This window comes from Panthera onca, chromosome B1 (assembly GCF_046562875.1).
Source record: "Panthera onca isolate mPanOnc1 chromosome B1, mPanOnc1 haplotype 2, whole genome shotgun sequence".
NCBI lineage: Eukaryota > Metazoa > Chordata > Mammalia > Carnivora > Felidae > Panthera > Panthera onca.
Window position 1 is genome coordinate 118,073,174 of NC_138342.1, and position 24,196 is coordinate 118,097,369.

Sequence of the window (24,196 nt, forward strand, 5' to 3'; positions counted from 1 at the left end):
CCTCCTAGTCATGGCCCAACTCAAATGCCAATTCTAATAAACCTAGAACACCCAAGCCGGTTATAACCTCGATTGTCACGCTTGTGGATCTTGTGGCACTGATTTTAATCTACCTTGTAGAGCTTTATGGTCTGATTTCTCTTGCCATCTTCTGCCCCCTTTGCCTGAGTAGAGCACCCTTGAAGAAAGGGACATTGTCTTATCCATCATGGCCTTCGCACACAGTCGGTGCTTTACACGCTCAATTTCGTTTAATGAAACACATACTTCCGAAGGGACCGGAGGCGAACGCCCTTTGCCGTATTCACACAAACACTCACACGCACATACAGATGCTGTCTTCCACCTGGACACACACGTGTCCCTAGGGCCACAGCCCTGAACTGTCTCGGGATCCTCCGCCTGTGGGCGCTTCCATTCCAGCCAGCGGAAGGGGAGGCTCATTCCTTTAAAACACTCTAACAGATACTTGTTACTTTAGATCTTCTACAGCCTCCGCCCTACGAAGAGCTTAAGATCCCCTTCCTTTCAAAATACTATTATTCCGAGTCAGGGAGCCGCAGCCTGGTCGCGCCAGGGTCCGGTCCCATGGATCCCCCCTCCTGGTCCCGTTTGGTCGCGCCCGCTTTGTCAGCGCGCTGCGCTAGCCGGTTACCCTCCAGCTCTCGCCGGCCGGCGGCAGACCGAGCTGCTGCTCCCTGAGCTGCCGTAGCTCCCGCGTCTCCCTCTCGGGCTGGTCTGCTCAGCACTGCCCTCAGGCCTGGGCTGGGCGACTAGGAGCCTGGGAGCATCCGCTCAGAAGGTCCCCGAGAGTCTGCTCGTTTCGCCCGCCTCGGCCTCGGCCAGGCTCCGCTCCTCCCGCGCGCGAGGGGCCTCGGCGGTTGTGGCGGCGGCGCCCGGCATGTATCAGAGCCCGCGGCGGCTCTGCTCCGCCCTGCTGCAGAGGGACGCGTCCGGCCTGCGCCGCCTGCCCACCCCCGGGCTGCGCCGCCAGTCGCCTCCGCCGGCGGCCGCCCCCCGGCCCGCGTCCCCCCGGCTCCTGGCGGCGGCCTCAGCGGCCTCGGGCGCCGCGAGGTCGTGTTCCCGAACAGGTGAGTGCGCGGTACCGGGCGGAGAACCCCGCGGCTGCCGACCCGCGGCCGCCTCCTGGGGACGGCGCGGAATGAATGGGAAGCCCGGGGCTGCCAGGGTGTGGGGTTCTGGCCAGGAAGCCGGCCCTCCTCTCCCCGAACAGACGACTCTTCCCGTTTTCCGCTTTCCCCTTGCCCTGCCTATCCTGGGGTTTGCGTCCAGCAAGAACTGGAACACCTTTCAGGGTCCCGTTTGATCCTTGGATGCGGTGCCTTTGGTATTTCTCGCTCTTAACGCTAAATCTGCCCCTTCCAAGGCCGCAAATTAACTTGTGTCTGTTTTACTTCCTATTGCGCTAATTAAGCAAATTTTGTGCAAAAAAAAAAGCCATCGAAAGTGGTATTTTTTGATCATGGAGCTTGCATGATTTAGATGTTATGAATTTCTTTAAAGTTATGCTGACTACATTATAACACACATTGACTGGTTTTACATTTGCGTATTTGGATTTTTCCGGAGTCTTCCACTCTTACTACTTAGGTCAATCTGTGTGTACTGTATACCTGGGTTAAGATCTTGTAAAGGCGATGCCTTCGTTTGTCAAGAACCAGTGTGATACATCACATACATACCCTGGACTTTACCTTTTTTGCCACCTCCGTTTCTGCCTGAGGACACATTGCTGAGGCTAAAAATTACCTACAAAGTAATGATACTGTTTTAAATAAGAATGAAGGTTCTCTTTCAAATCTGGCAATTACTACATCACACTGAAAAGTGTATCTTGGCCATGCTCAAGTTAGGTGATTGCTGTTTAAGACCTTTGTATAGCCATCCTAGGTTATAAATACATTTTCCTCAGAAAGTTTTGGATTGATTTAAGAACTGAGCAGTAGAAAAAATATGTTTAATGGGACTTTCTTTTATTAATGAAAGTGATAATCTAAAATCTAAACGTGATTGAAGCCAAGACTTTAAACTCTTCGGGGTTCCTGGGTGGCTCTGTAGGTTAAGCCTCCGACTTCATTTCAGGTCATGCATGATCTGTTTCTTGAGTTCGAGCCCTGCTTGGGACTCTGCTGACAGCTAGGAGCCAGGAGCCTGCTTGGGAGTCTGTCTCCCTCTCTCTGCCCATCCCCCACTTGCACTCTGTCTCTCTCAAAAAACAAATAAACATTAAAAAAAAAAGACTTTAAACTCTTCTCAGATTATTAGCAGATGTTTAGGCTGAGATGTACCTTTAAAATTAGGATGCTAAACTGGTTACTTTAGACTCAACTCCATATTATTCTTTACAAAGGGTGAACTTGACAGTCCTATTGAGTTTTTTTGGTTTTTTGTTTTTTGTAGTGTGATGAACATGTCGATTACATGAAATTCACAGGGTTTCTTCCCCCCCCCCCCCCCGTAGGAATTTGGCACATTGTGTGAAAATAGCTGTTAGGATGGGTGCCACCTAATAACTGTTAGTGTTTTTTCTTGCTGGAAATTTTCAAGAGGAATGTTGTTTGGTTTGAAGAAGAAGAGGTAAAAGAGAAAGCCAGTTAGTGTCTTCTCCAGAACCAGCTCAGATCTCAAAGTCCCTTAGGCAGAGTTTGTCCGTAGTTACATCTTGGGAATACAGATAGCTTGTGTGATACAGATAGCTGTGGTGTTGGCTGAGGAAAAAAGGTCAGGTTAGAGTATTTGGAACATTAGGCTTTTGATACAGGTATTTAATGAACTTTTTAAAAAGTCTCTGAAACCCCCTAGTTTTACAAATAAAGAAACTGAAAGGCTTTAGGATGCTTATGATATCATAGACAGTTACTATAAATCTAGGCAGTTTTCCTTTTTCATGCAGTTTTAACTTCAGCTACTTGTTAGAGAAGAAATGTGAATACATTCATTTACTCATTGCTGGATCACTCATTCATTCAGGAAGTCTTTGCAGAATGCCTTACACACGCTGTAGGTGCTTTATTACAGGAAGTAAAAGAATGTGAGCCTTAGTCTGCCTTTATAGAGTTTACTGCCTAATAAGAGAGAAGAACTTACAAAAAGAAATAACTGTTGAATGAAATGAAACACCTTTTATTCTCTTACAGTTAGAGGTTTGCTCATGACACAAGGGTGCCAGAGATGGGGAGGTCCCTTTCAGCAAAGGTGATCTTTTTAGCCTTCAAGAAGTAATTGGTATTTGAGCTGGGCCTTGAAGCATGGTTAAGATTGAAAGAAATTACATCATTTTATTTGGGGAAAGGCAGGAACAAAAAGGGAGAAGCATGAAGCATGGAAGCAGCTGGCAGGGTGAGAGAAGAAACCCCCAGTAAAATGTTTTCCAAAGAGCCCCAGAACCAGCATTCAGTGCTTTTAAAAATGGCAGACTAATGGATCCTACTAGAGACCTATTAAAAGAATTGGTTCCACATTACTTAACAGATTCCACATTACTTAACAAGCTAACAATAAGAATAAACCTCCCCATTATTCTTCCATGCCCCAAAGTTTAGACATCTGGCAAGAGAAGTCCTCAGGTAGCTGAAAGCTACTCTTCCCTCCAGAGAGTCTCTTGTCGAGGCTTGGGGGTAGGTGATGAGTCCCAACCCTTGACTCCATTTGATAATCATTTCCTTCATAACGTAGGTCCCTTGGCAGTCCATCAGAGGTCACTAGAAAGACGAGTACAGTCATCACATCCTAGGTTATTAGAATTTAAAGGGGAACTTGGAAACAACTTCAGTGTTTTGCTGTCTTTTCTCACACAAGGACAGCACCCCCATAAAGAAGCAGCAATTGCCACGGTTACTGTACTGGATGAAATGCCATCAGGAGTCATCTGTGGGTTTATAAGTGCTGTCTTCCAGATCCCTCCTCCTCAGATAATTAAGAGTTTGGCTGAATGACTGTTTGCCACCCCTGGAACATGTTGCTTTTTTTCTTGGGACAATTTTAAAAGCAAATACCAGCTCATTTCAAGAGGTGGCTTTATTTAGTATGTCCCTTAACTCTGTGAGTAAGCTGTTGATGAGAGAGAAGAAATGGGAAAGCTTGTAATTATCAAGTTCCTACAGAATAAATTGCTTTCCTTGTGGGAGAACTAAGGTATCATTTTCCTGTAGCATTCAGTGCTAATAGTTTAAATAGTGAGCTATTGGGGGTGTTTGAGTTAATAACCATAGCTCTAGAATCACATTCAACACATTTACGTATGAACCTTTGCAAAGCATTTAATCTTGCTTACTGTCTCAACACTGGACTTGACCTAGAAAAAATAAAGAAGATAAATTGACATCATTCAGTCCACAAGTTTTATTGAATACGGTATACTTAAAAGGCCAAATATTGTATCACATGACTAATTGTGTCAGGAATTGAGAAGAAAGAGAAATCAGTGTGGCTGGATTTGTTGGGAAGCAAAGTGCTTTTGAATAGGTGAAAGGAGGGTACATCCCTGGAAGGGAGCACAGTGATGACAGGCAGGGCGAAAAGACCACATGAGAAGGTGGCAGGTATGGAAGCAGTGATGAATGAATACCATCAGAAAAGATGTACTTCTAGAATCTGGGACAGTTGTTAAAAGACAGATTTCTTGTCTTTCACCTATGTACTTGAATCATTTCCTCCTAGGAGAAGCCTGGTGTGTGTGTGTGTGTGTGTGTGTGTGTGTGTGTGTGTGTGTGTGTGTGTGTGTGTGTGTGTGTGTATTCATTTTGAGAGAGAGAGGGAGAGAGAGAATAGCCCAAGCAGGCTCCACACTGTCAGCACAGAGCTCAAACACATGGGGCTCAAACCCACGAACTGCCAGATCATGACCTGACCCAAAATCAAGAGTCGGACACTTGGAGGCTTACCTGACTGAGCCACCCAAGCACCCCAAGTTGAATATTTAACAAGTGCCCCAGGTGATTCTTTCTGGAAAACTTGGCGAGTATTTTATAAGCTCCACTCCTCCTTTCAAAAGTATTTATTTCTGGAAAATTTGAGAAACCTGGGAGAGGATTCTGGAGGAGTGTTAAGATCTTTGAACTTGGGCTCCAAGGCAATTTAGGAGGCCTCTGAGTAAGAACATTTACCTGAACAAAAAGCAGGCTTTAAGAAAGGGAAGGAGGGGTGCCTGGGTGGCTCAGTCAGTTAAGTGTCTGACTTTGGCTCAGGTCATGATCTCACAGTTCATGAGTTCAGGCTTGCGTTGGGCTCTGTGCTGACAGCTCAGAGTCTGGAGCCTGCTTCGGATTCTGTGTCTCCCTCTCTCTCTCTGCACCCCCACCCCCACTCACGCTCTGGCTCTCTCTCTCAAAAAATAAACAAACATTAAAAAATTTTTTAAAAAAAGGAAAGAATTGGTGCATTTAAGAAAATTCAGTGAGGAAAAATTTGAGACTGACATTGTAATGGAAGTGTAGCAGTGTGGATAAATGTAGTATCATGTAGATTTCAATGATGTTTACTAATGAATAAATGAGGCGATTTCCAAATTTTTTTGGAAGGAGGAGGAAGAAAAGAGGAAGTGTCTATATTTTCTTAAATTCTTTTTTTTTTAAGGTTTACTTATTTTTGAGAGAGAGAGAGAGATAGAGTGTGAGTGGGGGAGGGGCAGAGAGAAAGAGACACAGAATCTAAAGCTCCAGGCTCTGAACTATGCTTGATGCAAGCTCGAACTCATGAATGTAAGATCGTGACCTGAGCCAAAGTCGGCCGCTTAACCAATTGAGCCACCTGGGCACCCCTATATTTGCTTAAATTCTTTTTTTTTTTTAACATTTATTTATATTTGGGAGACAGAGCAGGGGAGGAACAGAGAGAGGGGGAGACACAGAATCCGAAACAGGCTCCAGGCTCTGAGCTGTCTGTCAGCACAGAGCCTGACACGGGACTCGAACCCACGAACTGTGAGACCATGACCTGAGCTGAAGTTAGTCACTCAACCGACTGAGCCACCCAGGTGCCCCATTTGCTTAAATTCTAATCAGGATTTATATACTTGAAAATGGTTATCATACTTGAATAAATACTGAGAAATTCAAGGATAATGTGCATGGGTGTTTGGCTCTGTACTAAACTCAATTGGGGGCGCCTGGGTGGCTCAGTCGGTTAAGCGTCCGACTTCAACTCAGGTCACGATCTTGCGGTCCGTGAGTTCGAGCCCCGCTTCGGGCTCTGTGCTGATGGCTCGAAGCCTGGAGCCTGCTTCAGATTCTGTGTCTTCCTCTTTCTCTGCCCCTCTCCCGTTCATGCTCTGTCTCTCTCTGTCTCAAAAATAAATAAACGTTAAAAAAAATTTTTTTTTTAAATAAACTCAATTGTACTTTCATGAAAAGCAGCCAAAATATTTTGAATTTATTGTTATTCTTAGAATAGGTGAAAACCAGCCTTCCCACAGGAAGGAGTAATACCTCAAGTGGATGATTTTAGCTGGTGTCAAAGCAACACTTAAGATACCGGTTACCAAGAATTCAGTATCTGTTGTGGGCAGGAGTGCTCAGGGGAAAGAGGGATAAAGAAAATTACTACTTTGAATGTCTCCCCAGAAATACTTTTTTCTCCTTTCAGTATCAAAAAATGCCTGGGGGAGGGGTGGGGCACCTGGGTGGCTCAGTCAGTTAAGCTTCTGACTTCCCTCCAGGTCATGATTTCAAGGTTCATGGGATGGAGCCCTGCATTTGGTTCCATGCTGACAGTGTGGAGCCTGCTTGGGACTCTCTCTGCCCTTCCCCCACTTGTGCTTTCTCTCAAATAAATTGATTTTTAAAAATACCTGGGCCCACTCAGATCTTCTGAATTTTAACTCATGGGGCCTGAGCATCCGATGATTCTGATGTATAGCCCAGGCGGAGAGCCTCTTACCACACAGATTTGTTTTACTGCCAGTGAGGAGATTTGTTTTACTAAATGCATAGCAGCCTGCTAGAAATTTCTTACCAGTGCATTGATTCTCATGCCTCCAAAAGTTAGATTCTGCTGTTAGATGATGAGGGACTGTGCAGAGAAGAAAAATTTAAAACCTTTTTTGTTCCATCTTCAGAATCAGAGTAGTGTGGGAAGTCCAGGAAAGTAAAAGGTACAGTGCAGACAGAAGTACAGTAAAGAATTGTTTCCAGGGGCGCCTGGGTGGCGCAGTCGGTTAAGCGTCCGACTTCAGCCAGGTCACGATCTCACGGTCCGTGAGTTCGAGCCCCGCATCAGGCTCTGGGCTGATGGCTCAGAGCCTGGAGCCTGTTTCCGATTCTGTGTCTCCCTCTCTCTCTGTCCCTCCCCCGTTCATGCTGTGTCTCTCTCTGTCCCAAAAATAAATAAACGTTGAAAAAAAAAAAAAAGAATTGTTTCCACAGGATGTCCGGAGAGTTCCTCACACTTGCCCTGCCTGTTCCCACTATCTTCCTGCTCCCAGCTCTTTGCGCTTCCGGTCCTTGGGCAGGTCGTTGCTAGTCTGCAGGCACACTTGTGACTCTGAGTGTCTCGTGCAGTACAGGGTACACAGTAAAGTACTTTGCAGATTCTAAAGATACCTGGAATATAATAGTTTTGTATTTCCTTTTTATGTTTTGCTGTCATGAATGTTAGCCATCATCCAGGGACTACTGAAAGAAGTTTATCTTTCAAATCTTAATAGGTCAGATAGGTGTCCTGAGACGTATTCTGGAATTGGTTTCTCTTTCAAGTACTTCGTTCTGAATTTTATTTAGAAAAAAAGTCATGATGAATTTTTAAATTAAGTCTTTAGAAAATTACTGGAATAACGCATGCCCGTCAATAAAAATCTTCTGTCCTCAAAACTTTAAATGTCTTTATGAGTATTTCCAGAAACTTACAGGATTTTTCTTACACTTTGTGTTCCAAAATTCCATCAGGAAAAATGTCTCAGCATTGGGCAAGCCCATTTAATCTAAAGCCATACCTTTCTTTAGTACAGGAAAACTTTGTTATTTTTTGGATTATTTTATCAACTCTGTCATCTATTCTCATGTTCTTAAACTCCCGTTAGACAGATTGTTGACCATGTGGATCTATCCTGTGTCTCTTCTGTCATTTTTTAATGTCTTTATCTCATCCATTTTGTCACTTTTTCTGACTATTTCTGTTTTGCAGTCATTTAAAATTTCTAGGGGAACGTGGGTGGCTCAGTCAGTTAAGCATCGCTCTCGATATTGGCTCAGGTTGTGATCTCATGCTTTGAGATCAAGCCCCACATTGGGCTCTGTGCTGATAGCACAGAGTCTGCTTGGAATTCTCTCTCTCACTCTCTCTCTCAAATAAATAAACTTTAAAAAAAAATAAAATTTCTAGACATTTTCTAGTCGAGCCCCATGTTGGGCTCTGTGCAGACAGCACAGAGCCTGCTTGGAATTCTCTCTCTTGCTCTCTCTCTCAAATAAATAATCTTTAAAAAAAAATTTCTAGACATTTTCTAGTTCTCTGTGGCTTTTTTTCATAGAAGCTTGTTTTGTGTCCATAATACTCTCCTGTAGCTTTAAATATATGCAGATATGTAAGCCTGGTTCTCCCACAGGCCTCCCCTAAGGGGGAGAACAGTTTACACGGTTCTGTAAGTAGAAGGTTATGTGGTGGTTGGACAGGCAGGTTTCCCAAGAGCAGGTTGGAGACCTCTACCTTTGCCAAAGCTAGGAAGTCTTCTTTCTGTGTTCACTAATCTGTTTAACTCCCTACTTTTAAAAGTATTCTTTTTTTTTTTATTTTATTTTTTATTTTTACAAATTTACATCCAAATTAGTTAGCATATAGTGCAACAGTGATTTCAGGAGTAGATTCCTTAGTGCCCCTTCCCCATTTAGCCCATCCCCGCTCCACAACCCCTCCAGTAACCCTCAGTTTGTTCTCCATATTTATGAGTCTCTTCTGTTTTGTCCCCCTCCCTGTTTTTATATTATTTTATATTATTTCCCTTCCCTTATGTTCATCTGTTTTGTCTCTTTAAAGTCCTCATATGAGTGAAGTCATATGATTTTTGTCTTTTCTCTGACTAATTTCACTAAGCATAATGCCCTACAGTTCCATCCACGTAGTTGCAAATGGCAAGATTTCATTCTTTTTGATTGCCGAGAAATACACCATTGTATATATGTATATATACCACATTTTCTGTATCCATTCATCCATTGATGGACCGTTGGGCTCTTTCCATACTTTGGCTATTGTTGATAGTGCTGCTGTAAACATGGGGGTGCATGTGTCCCTTTGAAACAGCACACCTGTATTCCGTGGATAAATGCCTAGTAGTGCAATTGCTGGGTCGTAGGGTAGTTCTATTTTTAGTTTTTTTGAGGAACCTCCATACTGTTTTCCAGAGTGGCTGCACCAGCTTGCATTCCCATAAAAATATTTTTGAGGTCAGAGTTAGACCTTGATCTGGTCTGCTTTTCTTTTTTTTTTTTTTTTTTTCTTTTTTTCGAGTTTTTATTTTTGGTAATCTATACCCCAGCATAGGGCTCAAACTCATGACCCTGAGATCAAGAGTCTCATGCTCTTCTGACTGAGCCAGCCAGGGGCTCCTGGTCTACTTTCCTTTTAGATCTGTCATCCTTGGGAGCCCTTCCAAGGCACATCTCCCCCTTTTCTTTGAAGCTGTTCTCTGGTTCTATCCCACAGGCAGAAGCCACCCTTGCTTCTGGGGAAGACAGGGGACGTGGGGGAATTAGCACAGCTGTTTCAAAAGCCATTCTTGAATGAATTACCCTAACAGTTGCCCCTCAGCTTCTCCTGCCCTTTATCTTTGTTGACTCCACTTGGAGTTTCTTCAAAGCTCCCTTGGGAAGAACCATATTTAATGCACCTTTGGTAACTTGTACTACATTTTCCTCCCCTGTGGTTTCTCTGTTAATGCAAATCTGTTTCTGTCTTCCTGGAATTCCTCCAAATTCTTGGTCCACTGATGGCATCCTTTCTTGTCTTCCCATATTATCGTTTCATCCTTTTTAAAAATTTGAATATACTTAGTTTATTCCTGAAAGCTCTTAATGAAGGAGAGGGTAAATGTATGTTGTACTTCATGCCCAGTGACCTATTGAGTGTATTAACATATCAATTCCTATTATATATATTTTTAATTATTTGTTTCAATTCCCACTTGAAAATTGAGTGGTATGAATAGAGATTTTAAAGCCACTTACAGTTTCAGTTCAAATGGTGAAAGATCATTCTTTTCCTACATGTACCTTTAACTATTCAAGCAAGGCCATGGAAATTTATATGTGCAAATTGTTTTCCCCTATTTGAAGCGACTGAAAATCGTTCATTGGTTTTGTGAAATGTATACAAACTAGCTATACAATTGCATTTCAATAGAATCTAGAACAGGGGTCTGCAAACCTTCTCTGTAAAGAGCCAGGTAGGAAATACCTTAGGCCTTGTGGGCCATATGTCAGTGTCACAACTATTCCACTCTACCGTCGTGGTGTAGAAGCAGCCATAGACAGGACATGAACTTTACTAATTGGACACCGAAATTTGAATTCATACGGTCTTCCCATGTCATGAACTATTATTATTCTTTTTTCAAACATTAAAAAATGAAAGACCACAGGCAGCACAAAACCAGGGTGCCAGCTAGATTTGGCTCATGGACTGTAGTTTGTGGACTCCTGGTCACAAGGGAAAATGTCTGTACTGTCAGCAGATTTTTCCTTTTAGCTTTCACGTTTCCGTTCATAACTGTAAAAATGCACTATTTGGGGGGCAAGGTGTAGTAACACAGACTTCATGTCTTAGTGGGGAGCAGTTCCACCACATTGTTAGTTTTTCTACCTTTTCACATTTCACTTTGAGCTAGAAAAAGCCCAGTTTGTGAAAATGGTTGGTCAGCCAGCTTCACAGTTGAGCACCAATTAAAATGGGCAACCTAAGCTCTTACTGTGGAGAGATTTCTTCTTCCGTGGTGAGGTTTTCTAGATGAATCTGGCATGGCTGAAGGTGTGGCTGAGCCTGGAAAACGTTTTGGCATTCTTGTATACCCTGCTGCCTGGAGAGGAAAGGTCGTCCGGATTGTCCCACTGTGTCTAGGTGCTGGTATTTTTAGACGCGTTCAGTTGAGAGTCCCGACCTTCACTTGTGTCTCTAGCACTGCCGTGCAGGCTGTTACACTGCTTTGTACACCGTGTGCCATGCCAGCGCATGTGCCGTGGCGGCAGTGACGTTGGCAGATGGAGCAGGTGGAATTCGACCTCTGTTTATTCCCGTGTGTGCCCTGGCAAGGCAGCATGGCAGTTGTCCTGGCTGTCCGTGCTGTCGGAGATGCTGATGAGCAAGAGTCCAAGGTGCGAGGAACTTTCTCCGGAGCCAGACCTCTCAGTAATTGTGCAATCTTAAAAAAAACTGTGTCCTCATGTCATAACCTCAGTATCTGTTTTTGTGAAATGGTGAATACGGTACCTCCTTTGCCAGATTGTTGGAAAGAGTAATGAAAACACACGGAAGCAGTATGGCGTATGCCAGGCTTTCAAAAGTGAACAGCCTTCCCTTTAAACCCGGAAAGTGAGCTTCACTACGTAGAATAGCTAAGCTTTAACTGACCAGTTAGGATGTATATCTGGTTTAACTCAGTCCTCATAGTAACACAGTGAAGTACATTAGAGTGATGCCCAGATGAAGAAACTGAGGCGCAAAATGGTGGCTAACTTGGTCAGGGTCCTATTAGTAAAAGGAGGAACTGGGATTTGAAGCGAGGCAGCCTAACTTGAGTCCCCGCGTTCACAACTGTTTTTGCCTCTGCTAAACTATGGCCTGGCCTCACTGAGAAAAGTTGAAGCTTTGGCCGCAGGGGTTTCACGTAAGAACATACCTGATTGCCGAGTGCTCCAGGCATGCCTGTCACATTCAGTCAGGAGTGCTCAACAACAGAAATTTGAAGACTGGACGTTGGCTAAAATACTTAACCCTCACCGGAAAGTCGTCTCTTCCTAAATTGGCACTTAGAATCCAGCCCCTAGAATCCAGGATTTAATGTGCTACACGTCCACACTCCTACACAAAACTTGAAGGCGGTTGTGTGTGTTTACCAGGTCGACCTGCCGACCACCACAGAGAGAGGGTCCCAACTGCAGTCTCACAAAACTCTAGATAGTTACATTTCATAGTGACTCAGGACAAGTCACTTAAGCTTATGAACTTTAGTGTCCTCATCTATGAAAGAGCCAAGGAGTTTTTGAGAGGGTAACAGATCACAAGTAAAAGTGCTCAGTATACCATAAAACGCACTACCAGTGTAAGGCAGTTCTTCATCAGTGTTTGACAGAATTCCTTGGGGCTTTGCTGTCTCTTGGCATCTTTTCTAGTGTGTGTGTGTGTGTGTGTGTGTGTGTGTGTGTGTGTGTGTGTGTGTATTTGGTTAGTTACCCCAAGAAGCCTAATGAAAATTAGCTGCTGAACAAGGGAAGTAAATTTTCTGAGGTTTCAACACATGGCCAGCAGATGGCAGCACAGGATTGCTCTTTCCATGATGGCTTCCTGTGACGTTGGTCGTTTGCAGTTTGTGTATACTCTGCTCTTTGAGGTTTCCTTGGGCCCAGGGTTGGTGAGCTCCAGCAGCTTCCCAGGTGTGTATGCAGATTATCCTGGTTTTTGTTTAGTTTTTGGCGTTTAATCAGCATTTTTTGGCCAAGCCACAGTTTCAGGACACTAAACTTGTGAGAGAAATTATTCGCAGACTGATTTGGGCAAGCTCCAGAGTATGCAACTGCTGGGTAACTAGAGAAACATTATGTGGAGAGATGTCTTTCTGTTGTGATTTCTGAGTGCTGTTAGGACTGCTTGGAATGTTAGGCCCAGTCAGTTTGGGTCTAACTGTTAGGATTCTCATCCAGCATTCTGATTATGGTGTGAAGGTGTTTCATTAAGTCTTCATCACTTCCCTCTGACGGTTGGCACTCAGGAACTTATACTGTAGTCTGCCTGTTGCTTTAGAAGTATGTATAATTGGTGATATGAAGAGTAAACTTGTATTCTGTATTTTAGTGATTAGCTCACTTTTGCCTTGTTTTCTAGGAAAGGGATGACTAAATGGGTATTTCAGAAACCTAAATCTGAATTCTCTGGCAACTCTTTAAAGGCTATTATGAGGGAGGGAAGAAGTATTTGTTCCTATTAAGTAGAATAGCAGTGAGGTATTTACGCAAGGAGTGAAGATACCCAGTTCCAAATGTATATGGAAATACGCTTTTAGAAAAAGAAAAAGGCAGGAATGGTATTGCTAAATCATAACTAGTCATAAGAAATCTGTTTTGATCTGCCTGTTGCCTGTATAAATTATATAATGTGTATCACACTGAGGATGATGGCTGATACTTTTTCTAGTAAAATGCCTGGTGGGGTGGGGAGGGGGAACAAATACAATATGGGGTCAAATTAAAAATACCAATCTCCAGGGGTGCTTGGGTGGCTTAGTCAGTTAAGCATCTGACTCTTGAGTTCAGCTCAGGTCATGATCTCACACACGCTTCGTGAGTTCGAGCCCTTTATGGGGCTCTGCGCTGGCAGCACAGAGCCTGCTTGAAATTCTCTCTCTCTCTCTCTCTCTCTCTCTCTCTCTCTCTGCCCCTTCCCTGCTCATGCTCACTCTCTCTCAAAATAAATAAACATTCAAAAAAAAAAAAAAAGGGTGACTTCCTTGTACTGAGAAGAACTTAAAAGAAAATACTCATCTCTAAATACATAAAAAACTCACCTACAAGCCAGTATGAGTGCCAAATAAAGTTTAGCACAGAGGTTTTTGTCAGTATTTCATACGTTTCAGTGTCTTCGGGGACGAATTATTTATACTGTCTCACCTGAGGAAATTGGCTTTGGATGTTGAGCATCCTGAACCTTTGAAGATCTTTTTAAAGTGCCACATAGCAACCCCTATTATGGCATAAGACTTGAACTAGGATGACTTAAAATCTTGAAATTGGACATGTATTTATGTATGGAAAGAAATTTTGTTTTAATTCTCTGAAAGAACAAAATGAATGCTATTTTTAAAAAACAGGTGAGAAACAATGAGAATTGATACCAAGTCATTTCCTCATTGTAAAAAGGGCATAATAAGAGTCCCTACGTCCTAGGATTGTTATGAGAGTTAATTGAAAATGCAGTTAGAGCAAGCAGAATTTGTAAATGGTGTAAGGTTTGTTTGTTTATTTTTAAGTTTATTTTGAGAGAGCGAGAGCGAGTGCACGTGCACACAAGTTGGGGAGGGGCAGAGAGGGAGGGAGAGAGAATCCCAGGCAGGATCCACACTGTCAGTGCAGAGCCGGATGCAGGGCTCAAACTCGGGAACCACGAGATCATGACCTGAGCTGGAGTGGGATGCTTAACCGACTGAGCCACCCAGGTGCTCCTGGGTTTTCTCTGTCTTTGTTTGTTTGTTTTTTAAGTTTATATATTTTGAGAGAGTGAGAGAGAGAAGTAGAGAGAGAATCGCATGACGTGGGGCTCCATCTTAGAAACCGTGAGATCATGACCTGAGCAGAAATCAACAGTTGGATGCTTAACTGACTGAGCCGCGCAGACACCCCAGAATTTGTAAATGGTGCCTGTTAAGTATTCAGTAATCCTTAGTGGTCACTGGCATCATTTTTAGGATGGGGAGAAAGAAAGGTGCCCAATAATCTTTAGTTTTCTTATGTTTTGAAATTTTTGTAGCCTTACTACATTGTAGTCCTTATGGGGGTCTGAGTCTTGGCTGGCACTGTGTTTTAAGTGCAAAAATAGTATGTGAAGTGTTGTTTTGGGTTTTTTCCCCTTGGTGCATAATGAACAGGTTTTCTTAAAGCATGGGGACAGGGCCCCGGGGCAGAAAGAGCTGCCATATGTGAAGTCTTTATGTGTTCACTTTTAGTTATTAATTCCCTAGCTTGGGATTTTGCACTTACTTTGACATGTCTGTATGTTACCAGAAAGTTTTGGGAAATACAGCCTTAAGAAATAACTAAGTAAGCTCATATGTTCTTGGGACTAGGAACAGAAAAGAAAAACCGAACACATGGGAAAAAATGAGTTGGGACTTCCCCAAATCCCTCTTTTCTTTCTGTCTCATGACTTTTTGAGAAGAATATTTTTGAAGTATAGAAAATCTAGGTTGGATACCAGAAATATAAAGACAGACGTCAGGGAAGATTATCCATAATTTGGGGTAATTGAAGTCTCTGGAGCAGCACGGAGACAACTTTCCAGCAGTGACTTCCTAGCTTTTGTGATCGTATGTGCTACCAGTTTAAAACAGTTTAAAACATGGGGCGCCTGGGTGGCTCAGTCGGTTAAGCGGCCGACTTCGGCTCAGGTCATGATCTCGCTGTCCGTGAGTTCTAGCTCCGCGTCGGGCTCTGTGCTGGCAGCTCAGAGCCTGGAGCCTGTTTCGGATTCTGTATCTCCCTCTCTCTCTGACCCTCCCCCGTTCATGCTCTGTCTCTCTCTGTCTCAAAAATAAATAAACGTTAAAAAAAAATTTTTTTTTAAACAAAAAAACAGTTTAAAACAAATTTAGTTATGTGCTCTGTGTTTGTATGAATTGTATACATGTCTGCTTTCAACCTCTTATATTGTCTTTAAAAAACATATTTTTAATGTTTAATTTTGAGAGAGGGCACAGGTCAGGGAGGAGCAGAGAGAGAGAGGGAGACAGGATCTGAAGCAGGCTCCGCACTGACAGCAGAGAGCCCGATGCGGGACTCGAACTCACGAACAGTGAGGTCATGACCTGAGCTGAAGTGGTATGCTTAACCAACTGAGCCACCCAGGCGCCTACCCCTCTCTCTCTCTCTCTCTCTCTCTCTCTCTCTCTCTCTCTCTCTTTCTCTTCCTCTTTCTCTTTCTCTCTCTCTCTCGGAGAGAGATTATATTTTATAAGAAATGTTTTAGACTCATATCTTTATTTTTATCCTTACAATAATCCTGGACATATAAAGATATAAAATGCATGTTTTTAGAATGCATAAAAGCAGGTTGATGGCAGAGATAACTCAGTTGTTAGCTAATGGCATACAGCAAGTGGAAAATCAGAATCCTACACATATCTATAGTTATTTCTGTATCTGTACATCTTATGTGTATGGTAAGTGAAACATGAATTCATCCTGTCTCTGACCACATGATTCATTGTAGCCTTTTTTGCTCTTTAACTTAACTTCAGTCTCTGTGAGAAATAGGGTTCCCATCATCCACTACCCCTTTACTTGTTCAACACCAATATATATGAAGCAGTTTTGAGATTAACACCTACTACACCTGTGAGAAACTTTACTAACTAGAATACTGTTCCTTTCATCTTGAGCCATGTGGTTTCCCATTAAACAGTGTTTTCCAAAATTACTCAGATCAATAGCTCCCTTTTTACTGAACCCCTTCTGTGAGATTGCCATACATTTATTTGTAAAAAGTTAGATTCATTTGTCAAAGTCTGCATTCCCTCTTGAGATCGTTCCACCTCCTGGTTGATATTTTAAATTTGTACACATTAAAGTTTGACAGACAGTTGTTTGGATTTTGACAAATGCATAGGATCGTGTCTCTACCACTCTAGGACTGTGCAGATTGGTTCCATCACCCCAAATATTCCCCTAGTCAGCCACCGCTTCCCCACTCCATCCCTTGGCAACTACTAATCTATAGTTTTGCCTTTTCAAAAATGGCATGTGAACACAGTCACATAATAGGTAAGTTTTAGGATCTGGCTTCTTTCACTTCCAGAATGCAGTTGAGATCCATCCGTGTTGCAAGGATGACTCTTGCAAATCGACAGCTTGATCCTTTTCACGGCTGGATACCGTGTTATTCAGTTGTTTATCCATTCCCATGGTGAAGGGCATCTTAGTTGCTTCCAGTTTGGGATGATTATTAATAAGACTGCTTAACATTTGTGTGTGTATTTTTCTGCAAGAACAGAAGTTTTCAATTCACTTAGCTAAAGTACCTAGGGGCACGAGTTATGGGCCATATGTAAGTCTAGGCTTTATAAAAACCTGCCAGACTGTCTTCTAGAGGGGCTGTACGTGGGAAGCAATAAATGGCAGTTTGTGAAAATTGGTGTCATTTCTTATTTAAATATTTGATAGGCTCACCAGGGAGGCCAACAGGGCCTGGGCTTGATAATTTGGTATCCTTGCTGCCCTAGTTGAACTACTTGCATTGAGCTTGAGGGGCAGGGGGGACTAGCCCTGGTGCAGGGTTCGGTAGCTTTCATGAACAGAAGCTTCTGTTTGTTGTATGCCTTTGGTCTGTATCCAGAGCATTGACATAGTTGGTTTTGACAGTTCTGTTCAGGTTTATAGTGCTTTTGGGGGGGAGAGGATATGTGGGCTTCTTCATGCCTGTCATGTCCAAAGTCTCCTGCTTCAGCGTTTTTCCCTCTGGTACCCGCCCCCCCCCCACCCCCCCATTAGCAAACTAAACATGTATAATAGCCTCCAAAAATTCTCTTGCCTCCATCTCTAGCCACTACATTTCTCTCTCTTTCAGGGCAAAATTTCCTCAAAATATGTCTCTACTCTCTCCTGTTTCCTTTTTTCCCCACAACTCCACCAAAAATTGGAAATGGCTATTGTTAAAGTCACTGAAGTTTTCCATGTTGCTAAATCCAGATGGTCTCAGTCTTTGTTTTGCTTGAACTGTCAGTAGTATTTGGCACAAGAGGGGACTACTTCATGGGTGAAACACTTTCTTTGCTTTGTTTCCAGGAAGATTCCAGAATAGGATCCCCTTATTCTACTTCTCTGGCTTGTCATCCTCAGATTTTCACCACATCTTTCCCGGTTTGCTGCAGAGCTCAATCCTTTGACCTGTTTTCTCTCTACACTCACTTTAGTCTCAAGTGTCCACTAACTTCTAAACGTTTATTTCCAGTGTGTACCTCTCTCCTGAACCCTAGTCGTATCTAATTGCTAAACTCCTATTTTCTGCAAACCCCATCAAATCTTCCTAGCTAGTATTGGAAACCTCCTCTTTCTGGTTGCTCTGCTGGCAATGCTCAGGACCTTTTTGACCATTCTTCTCTCTCAGACCACATCCAGTTTATCACCAAAACTTATTGGCTCCAATTTTAGTATTCATAATCCAGCCACTTTAACTGCTGTCACTGACTAGTCTAAGCTATGACACTGACACTGTCTTTTACCTGGATGATTGTAATTGTCCTCTGATGGCTTTTTCTATTCTGCCCTTACTTCCCTACGGTGTAGTGTATTTTTAAGACATCAGCCAGTGAGATTTTTTTAATTGTAAATCAGATTCTTATTCCTGCTTAACATTTTCAAGTGGCTTCCCCTCTCAGATAAAGGCTCAAGTCCTTAGAATGGCCTACAGTGCCCTGTATAATCTGCTCCCCTGTCCTCACTGCTTCACTTAGCTCTTTATTCATTCAGTGTATCATTTCAGTGCCTTGCTATTTATGAACCCTGCCAAGCGTGGTCCTTTCTCAGGACTTGTATTTGCTGTTCCCTCTGCCCAGAATGTTTGTTCTCCCATTGGATCTCCATAAGACTTAATGAATTTATTGCCTTACCATCTTCACCTCTCTGCTCAAATTCCATCCTTTAGTGAGACCTCCTTGAGCATCCCACACGGATTAGCAGCTCCCCACTTGCTAGCATTCCCTATCTCCCTTTCTTCATTTTTTTTTTCCATAGCCGTTTTCACCAGATGACCATCACCTTGTATTTCCCCACTACAGCAGAAGCTCCATGAAGACAGATTTTAGTCAGTTCACTGGTCTGTGTCCAGTGGGCTAGTGTCCAGTATGTGTGTGTTTGAGAGAGGGAAGCAGGACTTTATGGTGGCTACCTGTGATGGGCCAAGTGTTTTAGTCAGCAATTAGAGCTCCATATTTTAAGTCTTTTTCTGGGTATTGTTATCCATTCTGATTATTTTAACCCTTATTTACCCTAGCCCATTCCGCATAGTAAGTACTCGGTTTTTCTCTCATTAGTTCACGTGTATTAATCTTTCCCCAAACACTTGTTAATTTCTTGAGCGAAAAGATCTAACACACATCTTATTGGTATGAGTGCCCATCCCCAAACTCAGGGAATAGGGAAATAAGAATGTAAAATTAATGTACTGTCAACAGATTATCCCTGAGGACTGAGAGATTAGATTAAGAAGATTAGAGTTTTGGGGTGCCTGGGTGACTCACTTGAGTGCCCGCCTTTGGCTCAGGTCGTTATCTTGCAGTTTGTGAGTTTGAGCCCCGTGTGGGGCTCGATGCTGTCTGCCCAGACCCTGCTTCAGAGTCTCTGTCCCCCCCTTTCTCTCTCTCTCTCTCTCTCTCTCTCTCTCTCTCTCTCGCTCTGCCCCTCCCCCATTCATGCTCTCTCCTTCTAAAATGAACATTAAAAAAAAAAAGTTTTCTCCAAGACCACACCCAAGAGAGTAAAAGATTAAATTGTATAGTGTACAGTGAAGGCATAGACTGACGCCCTCCTCCAGGAGTGGGTAGACCTCAGAGACATCTTTCAGCATCATCTGTTCTCTCTTCTAGTTCAGGCTCACTGTGCAGCACGTTGGTTGATTGATTAGTCAGCTTCCCAGGTACTTTACCATTAGAAGGCATGTGCTGGGTCACTGTTATTATAGAACTTGGTATTCACGCTTGCATCAGTCCATCTTAGGGACCATCTTTCAGTTTTCTTTAAGATCTAAGGAGCAGAGACAAGACTATAATAATGCTCCCTAACAATTTCCCTCTACCTAGAATCTTCACAGTTTAGCCTAATGACATCTTTTGCAGCTAAATGAATCCACAGTGAAATAAGAGCAAGAGGTCTACGCTAGTAAAACTTCTTTAAAGGCTTATTTTCAGTGCATTCCATACCCAGATACAGTTGACTCTTGAACAACACAGGGGGTTTAAGAGTACCGACCCCCTGCACAGTTAAAAATGTGCATGTAAAAAAAATTTGCATGTGACTTTTGACTCCCCAAAACTTTAATAGCCTACTGTTGACAGGAAGCCTTCCTGCTAATGTAAACAGTCGATTAGCACATATTTTGTCTGTTAAATGTATTATATGCTGTATTCATACAGGAAAGCAAGCTAGAGAAAAGAACATGTTAAGAAAATCATAAGGAGAAAAAATACATTTAGAGTGCTGTACTGTGAAAAATCCACATATAATTGAATCACATGTTCCACCTGTGTTCAGGGTCAGCTGTTCTGTTAATATGTGAAATTGTCCATTCTGGGCCTCAAATATGAGAGGAATAAAAGTCATTCTGAATGGTACATGCAAGTTTTCTCAAGAGAAATATGTGTGTCTCTGGTACAAGTAATAGAAATGTTATTTTAAGGTTGCCACCAGTTCTAACCTTGATTCATTTTCCAAAAAAAATCTCGAGAAAATGAGGATCCTTTGACAGGCCCTCATTTGAAAGCTGGGTAAGCAGGTATAGAGAGCTGGGCACAGTTAAACACTGACGGAACCAGGAGCGGAATTGGTGTGTTGACATCTGTCCCGTTCAGGCCTGAGTACTTGGCTGTGCCACAAGGCGCCTTCATTGTGTTTGCTATAAAGCTTTGTCTTTCGAGGGCAGATTTAATTTTTGAAAACCACTGAAAGACTTTGAGAGGCTGAGTCAACAGATAGGTGATCAGATTTAATCATTGCAATTAGTCCAAAATGGGTTGGCTTTAACAAGAGTGTTTTCCTTGAGTGTTGTGGCTAAAAGTCTATAAATGCATTTTCAAAACTAAACCCAAAAAAGGACAACAGAGAATGATGGAGTTAGAATATCCATTTGCTTTGTTTCATACCTATGCAACAGTCTCACAATAATAACAATACAAACACTACCACTACTAATTATGATCTCTGAAAACAGTTTACAGGTTTTTAAATTTTATTGTATTTTGATTTTAGTAATCTGTGCACCCAGCATGGGGCTCATACCCATGACCTCTAGATCAATTGTGTGCTCTTCCTACCGAGCCAGCCAGGCACCCCAGTTTAAAATTTTTAAATTGAATATATATTTTTAAATATTTATTCTTGAGAGAGAGAGAGAGAGAGAGCGAGAGAGAGGAAGACAGAAAGAATCCCAAGCAAGCTACACACTGTCAGTGTAGAGCCCGACGCGGGACTTGAACTCATGAACCACGAGATCATGACCTAAGCCGAAATTGAGTCAGACGCTTGACCCACTGAGCCACCCAGATGCCCCTAGAATATATTTCAAAAAAAAAAAAAATTAAATAAATATATTTTCGTCATTGTGGTCCCTACTCCCTGCCCCCTTTCTCAGCTGTATTAAATCTTTGTAAGTTCATTGTGGGATCACATAGCCGTTATATAATGTACTCTCTCAACCCCATTTAGACTTGATTTTCTTTTTTTCTTTTTTTTTTAACGTTTATTTATTTTTGAGACAGAGAGAGACAGAGCATGAACAGGGGAGGGTCAGAGAGAGGGAGACACAGAATCTGAAACAGGCTCCAGGCTCTGAGCTGTCAGCACAGAGCCCGATGTGGGGCTCGAACTCACAGACTGTGAGATCATGACCTGAGCCGAAGTCGGCCGCTTAACCAACTGAGCCACCCAGGTGCCCCTAGACTTGATTTTCTAAGCAGTATGTTTAATGCTTACCACCCATCTTATATCAAAGTCCTACCATTTTGGTCTGAAGTTAGTGCTCTAGTTCCAGAGGTGGCAAAATTTTTCTGAAGAGGGCTGGATAGTAAACATCTAGGCTTTGAGAGCCAAAAGTGATCCTATTCCATATTGTGTGTGTGTCTGTGTATGTTTTTAACAACCTTTAAAACCATTCTTAGCTGGAGGACTGTGCAAAAGTACCTCTGGCTAGTTTGTCAGCCCCGCTCATTTGCTCAGGAAGGGCTGATGGAGTCAGTCAATATTCCCATGTTGCTAGATATAAATTCCTTGCTCACATGTAGATGAGCCATATATATAAAGTTTGAGTTATATATTTCAAATATGCAACTTCATTTTCTTCTGGCATAAAACATTGCAATTGAAGTCTGATGATACTTTTAATTTACTTTCCTTACAAGTTAACTCGATGTTTTTGCCTAGATGCCCAAGGGATTTTCTTTTTCTTTACAGTCCAGTTGGTGTTGCTCATTCTGGGTTGATATTCTCAGGTATGTGATGTGTTTTTCAATATGTAGTTTCAAATATTGTTTTTGTAAGGTTTTTTTTCTTTTTTTGTTTTTAGAATAGCAAAGAGAAGGTAGACCTTTATGCATGTAATGTTTAAATATATCCATGATATGTCTTTTTTTTAACCTCATATAGTTTTTTTCTTTTAAACCATTTTATTTATTTCCAGCTTAATTGAGGTATAATTAGCAAATAAAGTAGTATATATTTAAGGTATATGCCACATGATGTTTTGGTATACGAATACACTGTGAAATAGTTACCTCAACCAAGCTAATTAACACATCTGTCACCTCACAGTTACCTTGTGTGTGTGTGTTGAGATCACTGAAGATCTGTCTACTCTCTTAGAAGATTTCAAGTATACAGTACAGTAGTATTAACTATAGTTACCATGCTGAAATTACCTCTCCAGAACTTAATTCAACCCTCCATGATTTGTACTCTCAAAAGTTTTCTTGATTTATAGTTTTCAGTATTTGTTTCATTTCCTTGCATTGGTTTTCCTGCTTCAAGAATTCCTTTTACCCATATGTTGGATCGTCTTTGCTTAAGTTTAAGCACAAAACTGTGTCTTTGCTTAAAATAAGCACATAATACTTGCCACTATCTCTCAAATGATCTTTTTTTTTTTTAATTACTGATTCTTGCCTCATTTCTGAGTTTCTTAATTCTGATTTAGGCTGTACTATCATTTTCTTAATGATAAGAAAGCTCATTTGCATTTGTAGTGAGATACAGTTTTGATTTGCTTTCTGGGCATGTCTTTCTGGTTTGCATTCATTGTCTGAAAATGGATGTTACTCTCTTTATGTGAAGGTGTTCCTAACTTTTTAAAAAGAAATGTGGTTCAAGATGGTTTTTCTGGCTTCACATAACTCCTCCGACCCTAGACTCCTGTTGGACGCTATTCCTCTCTTTTTCATGTTCATTTTTGCACACTTGTTTTTTTATCACAGTAACCACCCCAAAATTCAGCCTGACAAATGAAACTAAGCTACATCAGGCTAGTAGCTTGCTTAGAGCCTGACATATGTCAAATATTGCTGTACATTTCAAATTTAAAATACCCCGTGGTAACATGGGAGTTTGTTGTGGTGCTCTGTGACATTCCGGTCTACAGTTTGGGTGGTGCTACTCTTCTGGAGACTACACTTGAAAAACCAGTAAGACCTTTCACTTCTTTTTTCTTAAAAACTAGAAGTACAGAAGAAAGATTTTCAAAGTTGTACTACCAGCCCAGAAGAAAATCTCTTCCTTTGGACCCATGCATTCAGATAGGCAAGCAAATTGACAAAAATATTTTAATATATTCAAATCAAGCACTTTGGAGACAGGTGTGTGCATGTGTTTGCGCATGTATGTGTGAGAGAGAACAGGCTTGCTTAAATGTATGATGTGTTTGTTTCTTTGCCTTTATTTAGTTTTCTTGCTGGGGGAAAAAAAAACTACGTTGAGTTGATGAAAAGGAACAATAGAGAGCATGCTTGCTTGCTTATTGACCTTGATGTTTAAGGACATTTGGTGGTAAATATTTGAATTTGCCTTTGTGTCCTGCGACAGTGAATATGATTGCTGGTTTCAGGTGCAGTCAGTCAGCCTGCCAGATAATGTATTTTATAAGAAAACTGTGTCTTTTTTTTTTTTTTAAGTTTATTGATTTTTGAGAGAGAGAGAGACAGAGCACAAGCAGGGGAGGTGCAGAGAGAGAGGGAGACACCGAATCTGCAGCAGGTCCAGGCTCCGAGCTGTCAGCACAGAGCCCGAGGCGGGGCTCGAATTCAGGAACCGTGAGAGCATGACCTGAGATGAAGTCTGACACTCAACCTACTGAGCCTACCCATGCACCCTAGAAAACTGTGTCTTTGAAGAGAAGGCAAGGATATGGATGTGGTAGGGAAATCCAGATTCGTCCATACCAACATTCATCATACACAGAATCTTGAAGGTTGTTCCAAGTAAAATTGACCCTAATTTATGCTTAACTGAACAGAATAAAAGAGCCATCACCTGCTTACAAGTACGGTTTCCCTCATGCTAATTAGTGG

General features: G+C 42.2%; 1 protein-coding gene across 12 annotated transcripts in view; it reads left to right on the forward strand.

Annotated features, from left to right (window-relative positions):
* Positions 1 to 648: 648 nt before the first annotated feature.
* NOCT (nocturnin) overlaps positions 649 to 24,196 on the forward strand; it is a 37,620-nt gene continuing 14,072 nt past the window's right edge. For 3 of the 12 annotated variants that reach the window (XR_013555127.2, XR_013555128.2, XM_060654155.3), the window contains exon 1: positions 649 to 1,091. Coding sequence is in view for 1 of the 12 variants with exons in the window: in XM_060654155.3 (XP_060510138.1) it covers positions 902 to 1,091 (190 nt within the window). In the remaining 11 variants the exon portion in view is untranslated. The other 9 variants (XR_013555137.2, XR_013555134.2, XR_013555133.2 and 6 more) reach the window with 9 other exon arrangements.